The sequence below is a fragment of the Artibeus jamaicensis genome, unplaced genomic scaffold (genome assembly GCF_021234435.1).
Source record: "Artibeus jamaicensis isolate MK-2021 breed Jamaican fruit bat unplaced genomic scaffold, CSHL_Jam_final contig_1085, whole genome shotgun sequence".
In the NCBI taxonomy this organism is placed as follows: Eukaryota; Metazoa; Chordata; class Mammalia; order Chiroptera; family Phyllostomidae; genus Artibeus; species Artibeus jamaicensis.
In genome coordinates, this window is record NW_026521214.1 from 580,201 (window position 1) to 593,299 (window position 13,099).

General features: G+C 54.3%; 1 protein-coding gene across 2 annotated transcripts in view; it reads right to left on the bottom strand.

Annotated features, from left to right (window-relative positions):
* SMURF1 (SMAD specific E3 ubiquitin protein ligase 1) overlaps positions 1 to 13,099 on the bottom strand; it is a 97,037-nt gene that overhangs the window by 5,472 nt on the left and 78,466 nt on the right. For both annotated transcript variants that reach the window (XM_037164083.2, XM_053663383.1), the window contains exons 11-16: positions 11,353 to 11,456; positions 4,684 to 4,798; positions 3,149 to 3,327; positions 1,978 to 2,115; positions 1,088 to 1,208; positions 642 to 843 (exon numbers count right to left, since the gene is read on the bottom strand). In XM_037164083.2, coding sequence (XP_037019978.1) covers positions 642 to 843; positions 1,088 to 1,208; positions 1,978 to 2,115; positions 3,149 to 3,327; positions 4,684 to 4,798; positions 11,353 to 11,456 — 859 coding nt within the window. The remainder of the gene's footprint in view (positions 1 to 641; positions 844 to 1,087; positions 1,209 to 1,977; positions 2,116 to 3,148; positions 3,328 to 4,683; positions 4,799 to 11,352; positions 11,457 to 13,099) is intronic.

Below are 13,099 nucleotides of genomic sequence, written 5' to 3' on the forward strand. Positions count from 1 at the left end.
AGGACCCACGTGGTCTGCTGATGCCCAGGCCCGGCCCCTCTCTCCTGGACCTCCAACTGAATCCACAGTACGTTTTAAATACTCTATTTCTTTCCCCCAAACTGCTGTTCTTTGTACCTCCCCTTGGTCAACCAATCCTGCAGGAGAGGTGCTGGGCTCTCTGGCCCCCACCTCGCCCAGGTCGTTCCACACACAGCCCTGAGTGGGCACCCGGCTGGCCAGCCAGCACCTGCCGCCACCTCCGCTGCTGCTGCTAAGCCCTGGGCCCCAGGCGGGGTCCTGCCTGCTGCGTCACTGGCTCGCTGAGACGCTGGGAAAGGGGGCTAGAGAGGAGGGGCAGCCCCTCCTGTGTATTTACAGGTACTTTTCTCTCCATGTGGGCAAAGGGGAGCAGAGCCTTGGGGACTGGAAGCTGACAGAGACCATGACAACCAAGAGGCCAGCAGCATTACGAAGGGAGGAGGGTCTCCGCGGCCCCTGGGAGGAAGGACCCCTGTCATGTGAGCACTGCCACAGCGCCAGGCACTGGTGATCACAGCACATCTGTCCCACTGCTTCCGGCAGCCGTCTCGGGAAGCCACCCCCACCAGGTGTCCCGTGCCCACACACAGCGCTGAGAGCCCCGCCGCCACGTCGGTCACCTTGCAAGGCCTTGAAGCCCTGGAGCGGGACGCGCGTGGACCCCGTGACGAACTGCAGGAGCCTGGCCCTCCGCTCCTCGTCGAAGGCCTCCACGGCCTGCCAGAACCACCTGACGATGCTGCTGTCGGCCGCACAGTGCTTCAGCCGCGTGTTGGACTTCCAGTCGTTCACGTCTATTTTGTCCAGGCCACCTATTATCAGCTGGGAAGGGTTGGAGGCAAGTTACTTCTGACGCAGTAACCAGTGTTGTTGGGACCAGTGCCGCCCAGTCCCAGCAGACACCTGGCCTTGCCCTCGTAGCCCTGGTCCACCTGGGAGCCCCGCCGAGAGCCCAGGCCTGCTGAGAAGCAGCGCAGGCCTCCCCGTGCAGCCAGGCTGCGCACTGAAAACGCACGCCCTGCTGGAGCCCTTGGCCATCACTGGGCTCAGCCAGTTGAGCGCATACCTCTAGTTCCTTCTGGTCGAAAGGCTTCAGTAAGTGCTGAGGGATGAGTTCGTTAAAGCCTTTCTGAAGAGCCAAGAACTGGGCTTCGATTCCTCTCATAAACCTCCAGTTGACATATAACCTGGAAGAAAAATTCACACATTGGGAGCAACACCAACGGTTCATGAAGAAATGGTTTCTCCATTAATAGGTTCTGCTGAGTCTAATTCCTTGCTCACCCAGCTTCCTTGAGATGCAGCCGACAGCAGCACCCGATCCAACTTACAGGCTAAAATAAACCACGCAGGGTCTTACTGACTTAGATGCATGGCTAGAAACGGCGGCAGGATCCAACCTGACCCGTCCCAGCGACTGTCACGATGTGGAAGCACCGTGTGGTTGAAAACAAAACACAGGACCCCGGGAGCCCAAGGTCAGAGGGGCCCGTGTTTGCAGATCCCCACGGTAAGCAACCAGCCACTCACTGCCCTGATTTGAGGTGGGAGAACAGACTACACTGCAGCGGGCGTCTTGGAGACTGGTCTCAAGGGACTTCTGGGCTAGTCTGCCCCCTCTCTCCTGTGCTCTGGTATCATCACACTCAGAATGGCGGGGGGGGGGGGGATTGAAAGTCTGCCCCCCCACTGGGGCTCCACGGTCCTTACTCTCCCTTTGCCAGGTCAGCACTGGTCCCATCAGGGCCTCGCGCCACACAGAGCTCCTACCGCTGACCCGACAGTGTCAGGAAATCTCTTCTATAAGGGGACTCTGGTCACAAGTGCTGGCAGGGACAGGTAAGCCACACACGGCAAAGGGGCCTCCGCAAGCAAACATGAACCTGGCAGCGACTCACAATAGCCCTGGCACCGGGCGCCCCCCCCAGTGACCACCAAGGCTCCCCAGAACATTACCGGACGTATTCTTTCTTGTTCTCCTCTGTGACGGGGACATTTCTGCCGTTGGGCTTCAGTTCATGCTGAAGGATCCTCCCGAAAGCGTTGTGCTCCACACAGAAAGTGTGGTCCAGCACAGGGGTGATGTCGTTCTCTCTGGTGAGGTTAGGACAGAAGACAGGGTCAGACCTTTGCCACCGCACGGCAGGGAATGAAACGTCAGGTGGAACAATCCAGCGGAGAGAGAGACAGAGAGTCTGCTGACCGCCACACCCAGGGAGGCGCCGCGGGCGGGCACCAACCCCAGTTCCACGTGTGTCCCCGGCTCTCTGTTTCCCCTTTCGGGGGCCGGAGGAGGGGGGACAGTACCTCTACCCACCTATGACAAGGCACCCGGTTGCTTTGAAAACAGTCTACAAGCAGAAAAGCGGGAGACATGAAAAAGCAGGCCCACTGGGAAACACCGTTCCCCTCCTGGGGCGGCCTCGTCAAGTCACAAGTTCAAAGAAGCCCTTGAAAGCGAAAACTGGCTCCTTAATCTGCCTTATTTCCTGAAATGGAGTGAGAGACTCCCTACGGGATGAAGTTCCTGGGCCTCCGCAGATGACCCATTTCAAACTGGGACACGCAAGTGAAGCTGGAGGGACACAGGACGCAGTCGAGAGGCCTGCCTCCCGTCCACTCGTGGGCTCGCCCCCCGTGAGACTGACCCGGGGGCACCTGCGTCTGCCACGGGGCGGGGCCTGCTGCTCTGGAGTGTTCAGGACGATTGTAAAAGAAGGCGACCGAATACTGATTTTGCTTTAATACTGTCTTGTATCAAAGTATTTGAAACAAGATACTACTGTGATACTCGTTTTGTTTTCAGTACCTTCCCTCTGGAGATTAACTGGTGACGCTTTCGTGTCAAAACCCAACCAACTACCAGGCCTCGGGATTAACACAAATGTTAATAATTCAAGGAAATAACAAAAGGAACTGGTCCATGAAAAGAAGCTGGACAAACATCATGAGGAAAACAAGTCAACTATTTTTTGTTAAACCTATTTTTGTATTTCTGATCACGAAACACTAGTTTCTTGACTTCCCTTCTCCAAGTTCACATCCACTCCCACACGAACACACACACTCAGAGCACAGACGTCTTCTGCGTCCCTGGGATGAGTGCGAACGGCAACTCAGTACTTACAGAATCCACACTAAGCTCTTGTGCAGTTCGGGGTCCACCGACTCCAGGTCGGAGAGCTGGATGGGCTTCCCCAGTAGCTGCTTGTAGAAGGGAACCGTGAAACCCCCGTTTATGTAGTGTCCGTGGAACACAGCCAGACCCATGATGCGCCCCACAAAGTGGAAGTAAGACAGATGGTCCTGTAGGGGGCACCAGAGAACACAGATTCATTTAAAGAAAGGGTCCTGGTGGTTGGTGGCCACCTCTCAGCTTCTTGGAAGGAGTGCCCCACTCAGTAACTCTACAGAGCATTTTACTTGCTCTTAGTTCAAACACCTTTTCCTCTGAGCTGCTATGTAATTTGGGGGACCCAGTGCAAAATGAAAATGCAGAAACCCTTATTCAAAAAATGAAGATACTCTGGTTTCTCTTCAGATCCCATAAATCTTTTGCCTTTTACAAAGAATTATTAAGAGTTCTAACATGGCAACAGCAGAGACCAAACCAAGCCCCGCCCCCTCGGTGGGCTGGAGCCCACAGGCAGGGTGGCACCCCCCCCCCACTGCACTGAGAAGAAATAAATCAAAAAGGGCAACTCCCCTTCTTCCTCTGCCCACGCCCCCCCCCCCAGTCCCAGAGGAAAGAAGGAAATCAAAGGAGGGAGTAAAGAACAGAGAGGAAAATAAGCATGAACAATCCAAGTAAAAGAACCATTTAAAAACCAGAGTTCTCTGTTTTTAAAAAAAAAAGGATTTTCTTTATTTATTTATAAAGAAAGGGGAAGGGAGGGAGAAAGAGAGCAAGAGAAACATCAATGTGCAAGAGAAACATCGATCGGTTGCCTCTTGTACAGACCCAACCTGCAACCCCGGTGTGTGCCGTGACTGGGAACCGAACCTTCCACTTTATGGGACAAGGCCCGACCAACCGAGCCACACCGGCCAGAGCCAGAGCTGACCGGTTTTGAACTTAAAGAGGGAGCCTCACTTTTCTACTCTTGGGTTGGAACCATAACCAGGTGACCAGTTGCAGCCCAGTTTCCTGTGGGGGCGGCTCCGTCACACCTGAAGGCTTGCAGAGCAGAGCTGGGCCAGAATGAGTGGCCACAGGACACGGCCCCGCGGGAGAGTGGGCCTCGGCCGGTCGCCCATTTCCCCTCCTCTAAGACAAGCAGCAGCGAGTGCAGCACTGCTGGCCACGGAGGCCACGCTGGGAATACTGCGGCTTCGACTGGGCGGAGGGCAGCTTCGCTAGCAGGAGCCACTTCTCAAAAAGATAGATGTGGGCGCCGCCCCAGAGTCCCCTTGCGGGGCAGCGAAGCGCTGAGTGTACCGGCAGCCCAGGGCTCCCCACCTCCTCCGTGAGCCCAACACACCCAGTGGCCCTGTCACTAGGAACTTGGGTGGAAGTCGCCTTGACCCAGGGCTCACTCCACCGCTCGGTGTTCTGTGTACCGCAGACCCCAAGTCAGTCCTCGGTGAACAAACCCAAAGCCGAGGCCGAAACCAGAAACCCGTTAGAAAGAAGGCCCGACCTCTCCACTCACTCACACTTACAGGGTTGATGGACGAGTCCGGGTTGATCTGCAGCGTGTAGATGTTGTCCGTGGAGTACTGGAAGAGCCCGTAGTACGGGTTCAGCATCTCGTGGCACAGCAAGTAGAGCCACTCCCTACGAACAACAGCAACAAAAAACAAAACACTTTACATGTGCTCGCATTTCTAGGTCTGCATCATAACAAGGACTGGGTGGGCAGAAGCCAGCACCGGTACAAACCCCGGGCTGTGCAGACGCGGTTTGTGTAGCTCGGGAATATACGCCTAGAGAGGGGGAAGCTCGCTCTGAGGGCATCAGAAATGGTCTTTCTGGCCAAAGTGCAACAGCTCTCAGCTCGGAAAGAGCTGTGGGCGACCAGAGTTACTTGTCGGGGTTTTCTCAGCTACTTTGCGGCAGAGATCAGAAGCTCAGGTGATGAAGTTAATGATGTGGTTATCACTGATGAAAGCGCAATACAAAGCAGTATGATCCTACTTTGATTTTAAAAGTGTGTGTGCACGCACACACACAGAACAAAAACCACAGCCAGAGCACACACAATGGGAAGGACTCACGCAGCAGCTGACTTGAGAATTAGCATGCCGGGGCGTTTTCATTTTTTTTCTTTTGCTTTCCAGTTTTCAAATTTCTGATTGATTGTAACATATAATAATGTTTAAATAAGGAGAAAATATTCCACAGCCCAGGGAGGCAGGGAGTAAGAGTGGCTTTTCCCCTTCCTAAGTTTTTGTCCTACTGAACTCCTTTTTTTGCCATTAACACTTACCACTTTTATCATTAAAAAGCTAGTTGAAAACTTATATATTAATTCTAGGAATTTAAAAATCCTTTATGTTTGAATCATTTATATATTTAAAAAACCCCAAATCAAAAATAAATTTAAAGAGCGCTCTAAACGGAAGCCGCATGTTCTGATCGCTGCGGCCGGGCTGCGCGAGGCCCGGGTGTGGGGAACGGAAACGCCGTGGCCGTTCTGGCTGCAGCTTTTCACTCTTTCCATTCCAACTCCTTTCAAAGGGATACATCTCATTAAGGTCACAGCCCCAAATTTTATCCTGGATTTCTTTACTCTTTCAAATAGAAAAGATGGAGACTTGAGAAAGAACAGCAAAGGACAAGCACAAATGAGAATAATCGAAGAAAACTGTGAGAATTCACAAAAAAACAGGCCAGAACCAAATTAACGTCTCAAACTCCAAAGGCCAGAAAGGCCCCGCCGGGCAGATGGGACTCCAGACACTGCAGAGTCTCCAGACCAGGAAGGCAGGGTTTCCCAGTGACCGTCCTTTGATTCACCCCCAAGTCTGGGGGTTTGGAGTTGAGAAGACAGGGACCTGCAACTGTCTAGACAGGAAGTGACTAAAACACAAGCAAACATTCTCACAAAGCCATGGACCAGGAAAGGGGGATACTAGGAATGTTCCAGAAGTGGGAAGGGAAGAAAGAGCGACACTGGCAGAGGAGAGAACAGAAACAGCTCGGAACTGAACTCTGGGAAACGGGTGCAGACCGGCTCTCGGGGAGCAGAGGGTGAGCACGCACACGCGTGACTTCAGCCCCTCCCTCCTGTCCAGACAGGCGTGCTCCCATTGGACCTGAAGAGGAACCAGAAGGCTGACCCGGCAGCGCAAGGTCCAACCAGAGGAGGCAGAGCCTGGGTCAGCAGCTCCTACTGCCGGGGCCCCAAGTGACTTGAGGAAGCCACCAGGCCCATCGGCATGTGCAAGACTCAGTAACATGGAAAGTGCAGAAGAACAGAGCTCCTGCCAAACCAAACCGGGCTACTCACACACATGCCTAGGACTATAAAACACCAGCCATGCACAGAAGTAAAGGCGGACTGAAACAGTCTGAGACACTGAACTCCTGAGACATCCTGAGACTGTAAAGGAAACAGCGCAGGCGTGGGAGTGGTCCGATCTGCATGGTGGGCACAGACACGGGTGACTACGTGGCCAGGTCTGCACTTGGAGGGAGGGGACCGAGAGCCCACATGGGCCCAGAATCAGAACTCGCTGCCTCGGGCAGACAGAATTCATGCTGCCAAAAGGAGGGGCCTCTAGAATCGAGAATGGGGAGACCGAGGGAGCAACTCAGGGCGGTCTTGGAAGGAGAAGCACTTCCTGTGGACGGCAGCACCCATGTGGGCTCGGTCAGGAAAACACAGGCTTTTTCCCGCACCCTCGTCCCAGACAGCTCAGAACAACCAAGCAGCAGCAGGAGGGTGGGGTGCGGGGGAGAGGGCCGGGGAAGTTAGGGGAGTGGTTCTGTTCTAGGACCAGAAGATACATCGGGACTTTTTTCCTCTCGGTTCTTTTCTCTCGGCTGCAGAAAAAAATCTCAGCCCTAAGCCCTAGCTGGTGTAGCTCAGTGGATTGAGCGCAGGCTTGCGAACCAGACAATCGCAGTTCAATTCCCAGTCAGGGCACATTCCTGGGTTGCAGACCAGTTCCCTGCAGGCCAGTTCCCAGCAGGGGACGCACAAAAGGCAACCATACATTGACATTTCTCTCCCTCTCTCCTTCCCTTCCCCTCTAAAGATAAATAAATAAAATCTTAAAAAAAAAAAATCTCAGCCCTGCCCAGAAACCAAACGAGGCTGTGTTGTGTGATGCTTATTGGGACATAATTTTGCTCGGGGAGCTGCTGCAAGGCAAAGGACTGGCCTATGCTTCCTGCACTGTGATGCCCAAGGCAGGACCACTGTGACGTGCCCGCTCACGCTGTGCACCCTCCTTGGCCACATCCGCCAGGCTCAGGGGCCCACACTGGCTCCTGCGATTCTCTGTCACCTGAATCACATCAGACTGGAACCCCTTCCACAGCGGGTGCAGAGGGCACAGGGGGCAGAAAACACGTCACTGTGCTCCCAGCTATCTTCCTAGCACATGGCAGAGACTCCAGACTTGCAAGTTAATGAATAAACATAGTGATTACAGGGCATACAAACTATAGGGGAATTCTCCTTCAAGAAGATTCAGTCACACGATAGGCACCACTTCACTCTTTCACTTCATAGTTTATCACAATAAAATTTAATGAGTAACTAAGCTATGGTGATTTAAAAAAAAAGATAAAAATGCTGAAGCACTGGGAGAGAAGTTGAGATCTCCGGGAATTGGGGGTGGGCAGGGAGGCATAGAGAAAAAGCTAGGATGGAAAAGCCAGAAGATGACAGACATAAAGGATCAATCCCGGGAACCCAACATTGGGGTGGCAGGCATTTCAGAAAGACTAAAGCAAGGAAACGGGCGGGGGGGGGGGGCACAGAGCAGTCAACCTCGCTCACTGGGCAGATGTCGGCGGAGCCGAGCACTCGCCAGGTGTCAGGCCCTCTCTCAGGAACAAGACCAAGCCCCGGACCACAGGCGTGTCTGCTGACAACCAGACAGGAGCAGGGGCTCACCCAGACCACACGCCGGGGGTTAGCGCATCTGTCGGGGAAGGCCTCTCTGAGGGTGACCCGAGCACATGGAGAACAAGCCACGTGACATCCTGGGGTGAGCTCCAGGCAGAGGGAACACTGAGGGCGACGGCCCTGAGGCCTGACACACCAGTTGGGCAGCGGGAATGGTAGGAGGGAGCAGGGTGGCGAGGCTGCCGGCCACGGGACAGGGCTTGGGTGAGAAGCCACGGGGCAGTCGGGTGGGATGGGAGGCCTTTGGGGCTTGGGTTCAGGGACAACTCGGCTGAGTGTTTAGAAAGATCACACCGGCTACGGCTGCTGCTGGGAGCTGCTGCTGGGAAGCAGCCTGGCCCGTTGAGATGAGTGAGGCAGCAGGAAGGTAAGTGAAGGGACAACAGCAGCAGGCGAGAGGGAGGCAGAGGGGCAGAGCCTGAGGTGGGGGGGGGGGAGATGCAGGGGGCGGGAATCTTCAGAGGGACCACAAGGCTGGGAGGTGAGCTAAGTCCCGGGAGAGTTAAGGGTGACTCCACAATGGGAACCAGAGGAACCGAGTGGGGCCACTCGGGGAGGCGGGCAAAGACTAGCGAGGAGCTGGTATGAGAGGGGAAGTTAGAAATTCTGGACGGTTAAGTCTAAGATGCTTTAAAGATACTCAAGGAGAGACAAGAGGTAGCTGGGTAAACAAGGGTGGGGTTGAGGGAAGAGATACACTGGCGCAGCATCGGGACGCAGACAGCGCTGAAAGCCGAGGGACCGGGCAGGTGCAGCCCAGGGGCACAGAGGGCCCTCACTCGGGACTGAGCTGGGAGGCAGGTGGAGGGTCAAGGGAAGGAAGGGAAGGCAGCCACAGGAAACAGGCCTGGGGGCGAGACAGAGGGAAAATCAGGATTGATGTTTGGGGGGCCAAACGCACAAGCTGTTTGGAGTAGCGCCAGCTACTCCAGTAGGGAGTGAGCGCCACTGACAGACCGGGGGAGGCAGAGGCCCGGGAGACACCAGTGGGTCTGGGGAGATGGGGCTCGTGGGCGCCCTGACCCGAAGAGCTGCAAAGGGCAGACGGGTCGTTCGGAACAGGTTTGAGGGAGAGTGGGGGTGTGGGAGCAGGAGCGGGGGTGCACACGGGTCCTAGGAGGGGTTCTGCCACACAGGGGACAGGGACACGGGGCTGTGACGGAGAGCTATGCATCTCGGACACATTTCTGTGTGTCCTGGAGGTGGAACTGTCTTTGCTTTATCATCTTTATTGCCCTCTTACAGCCCAGGCAGGAAGGGGACATGGTGTCCAGGGAAGGTGTGGAGGGCACGCTGGCTTCTTTTAGGAAGGGAATCGTTGCGGCACATTTGTATGTGGATGGGACTGGGCCGAGAGAAAAGGGCGTTTTGAAGACAGGAGGCGTGTGTGAAAGGAGAGTAGAGGCGAAGGGCCTGGGGCGCACTGGCCAGGCCGCAGCGGGCAAGGCGAGCCCGCGGGCGCAGACCCGGGCTGGCGGGATGTTTGCTGGTGCTGAGGAGAGACTCCAGTTAAAAAGGCAAAGTCAGCAGCTCAGAGTGGTGCTGGGGGAAGGAGACTGGGGGTCCGACAGAGAGCACAGCAGAGGAGCGCGGGCCAGGGGGCTCAGCTGGCTGGAGCGCCATCCTGTCCAGTGAGAGGCTGCCCGTTCTATCCCAGGTCGGGGCACGTACAGGAGGCAGACAGGTGACGTCTCTGTCCCTCCTCCTCTCCCCTCTAAAGTCACTGAACACATTCCTGGGTGAGGATTTGTAAGAAAAAAGGGAGAGAACAGGAGGAGTGACAAGAGAACTGAAACCTCCTTGAGGGTGTGGCCCCTGATGTAGAGAAAGGCCAGCAGTGTGGAAATGTGTGTTGATTTTTAATTCTTAAAAATAAAAGGCAGAGCCTGGCTGGTGTAGCTCAGTGGATTGAATGCGGACCTCCAAACCAGAGGATCGCGGTTGGATTCCCAGTCAGGGCACATGCCTGGGTTGCAGGCCAATTCCCAGCAGGGGACTCATGAGAGGCAACCATACATTGATATTTCTCTCCCTCTCTCCTTCCCCTCTAAATATAAATAAATAAAATAAAATGTTTTTAAAAAACAATACAAGCAAATTAAAAATAATAATAAATAAATAAAAGGCGGACAAACATGAGATACTTAGTTCTGGATACAAAACAGAATATAAGTCTTTTTTTAAAGATTTAATTATTTTTAGAGAGGAAAAAGGAGGGAGAAAGAGAGGGAGAGAAACATTAATGTGTGGTCACCTCTCCCACAACCGCTACTGGGGACCTGACCCACAACCTAGGCACGTGCCCTGACTGGGAATCAAACCGGTGACCATTTGGTTCACAGGCTGACACTCAGTCCACGGAGCCACACCAGTCAGGGCCAGAATATAAATCTTAACCTCGACATTTTACAAGTAATATCGCAGGTGACAGAAGGTGAGACAGAAATGGTGGAAAGCATGCTGAAGGGGAAGTCAGGGGTATTAATTACTATCCTTTTCTTAGGAAAAATAAGAGGTCAAGAGATAATGCCTCCAGTTGATGAACCAAAAAACCATGGCAAAAACACATTATGCGAAGTTACGAAGATGACGATTGAGAAGGTCTAAAAATATTGATATTACTGAACAGGGAATGGGAGTGTTAAATCCTTACCACAATCACTGTCCATCCAGTTTACCTGTGGCTGGGACCATAAGCCATGAAATCAATAGATATCTGAATTTGGTCAATTTGGTGATACAAAGATATCTATTAGATTAAACAGTTGAAAGAGCAAAAACAGCATTATCTTAAAGGTGCCAGGAGGTAAAACAGGAAATAAAAGCGTTACATTATTATATAGCCCATTAAAAACGGTTATGTCAGTAAATTATTTGACCAAAGTTTCGTTTTAAAAAATTCCTTTGACACAAATGCGATGCCCCCACCTTCTCCCAGGCGTGGCGGCCGCCCTGCTACCATCAGAAGCCAGCCCTCCGTGGTTTGGGGTCCGTGGTTCCGGAGGAAGAAGGGGCCATGCATGGAAGCGTGACCCTCACTTTATACAAAGTAAGTGAGCGGCGAGGGCCACGGGCATTCCGACGGGTCGGCACGCTTGGCCTAGGGAGCTCGCCAAGGAGGCACTGAAGCCCTGACCGCTCCAAGGTGAGCACGGAAGGGAGGTGGCAACCGCCCTCTTTCTGTCAATACTTCAGCACGGCTACACGGAGTCCACGCGGGAACGAGGGGGGGAACAAATCGGCGTCTCACCTCGCCACGCCGCCGTAATCCAAACCTTCTTCCCCTCGGAACTTCACCATCAGTCGCTTTTTCAAGTCTTTCGGTCGCATCTTCATTATCTGGCGATAAGACTCCTGTATGTCAAAGTGACAGTTTCAGAGAGAAGAACTTTTCTTACTCTTAATGTAATAAAAAAGAAAGGGCATTGATAATGGAGCCTGATTCAAAATAAACATTCATTCAAAGCCAAGTTCTATCTGGTTTCTTTTCGGAATGTTCACACAGCATGGGGCAAAAGTAGGTTTATAGGGGGTCATACAGAAAACTCAGTAATTAAGAAATGAAAATGGGAGAATAAACGCTGTGTTCTGCTTCCTCACAACTGCAGACCTACCTTTGCCCCGCCTGCACCCGTCGACGTCCCCCCCCAGTTTCTGGCTCACAAACCCCAACAAAACGCAGGCACGCGGTCGGCATGCACGCCCGTGACTCGGGGGCGGGGGAGCCTCCTCGCTAGAGCGGGCTCCCATGGGAAGCAGCTCCGGTGTGTGCTGTGTGCACTGCGTACATTTTGGCCCAAACGAAGACAGCACTAGGGAGTGAAGGCTGAAAGACCCCGAGCCTGTTTTCACATCTGAAGTGAAAAGTTGCACGACTCCCACTGAGTCCAAAGCAAGAAGACGCAGAGCGTCTAACCCAGAATGCAGAACACAGGGCCGGCCCGGCACTCCCGCAGTCGGCGTGCTGAGTAGAGCTGGCTGAGCGCCTGCAGAGCTTCCAGCTCATAGGGCACTTCGGAATCTTTCCCCGCTCTACATTTAACATAACTCCAACTCTGCAATCCCGAGCGGGAACGAGGAGGTTGAGTGGAAATGGTCTGGCAGCAACATGTCAATAGCTCAGCTCCCTTCTAACCCTGGCAACCATCTAAGACAGCTCAACGGGCCACCCGGCACATCGGGGGACCCACTCGTCCAACCCTGGCTGCCTGCGGGCACTGTGCCCGGCCTCTGCGAGGGGAGGAGCCGTGCTCCCTGTGGCCGGCACCCAGCCTCCCTCGGGGGCTACGAGCCAGGGAGGGCCTGCGCTTCGTTCTCGCCCGCCCCCCTTCCCCAGAGACAGGTCACACCTGCCAGGGATGCCACAGAGCCGGCTGGCTGAGGTCCCACACAGTGGGGACTCTACCTCCCAATTGTGTCCTTCAGACATGGGCCCTGTCTGCAAGAGGGTCCTGCCTGTGCAGGGACCCTGATCCCAGAGGAACTGCATGAGGGGCAGGGTGCTGCCAGGCACCATCTGATCTGCCTGCTTCCCGCAGAGATGACGAGGGGCGGCTCGGCCACTGAGCGGCAGGAGGCAGTGCCGCTCGATCGTGCCAGGCCGAGCAGAGGGAACGGCCGGCTCTGGGGCACGGCAGACCGTGGGGACCGATGACCAGTGTGACGTGGGGGAGCAGTTTACAGAAAGGACTCAGCTGCACTTTCCGGGTATATCTCCGGGTTTTCCCCCCAGATACCATCTGAGCTTTTCCATTTTTACCACAAGGGAAACAGTTTCCTCACTACATGGGCACCAGTCCTGACAAAACCCTGCATCTCACAGAGCAACAAACCCAACACCAGAAAGAGCAAACAGAACGGAAGGCTCGCTGAAATGCAGGACCGCTTCCAGAGCGGCCCCTTCCAGCACCTGAGAAACCGAGGGCCCTCGGGGCGGCGTCCCCCGGCCACACCGCCTCTGTCGAACATGAACGCGGTCTCTGCCTGACTGTGTGCTG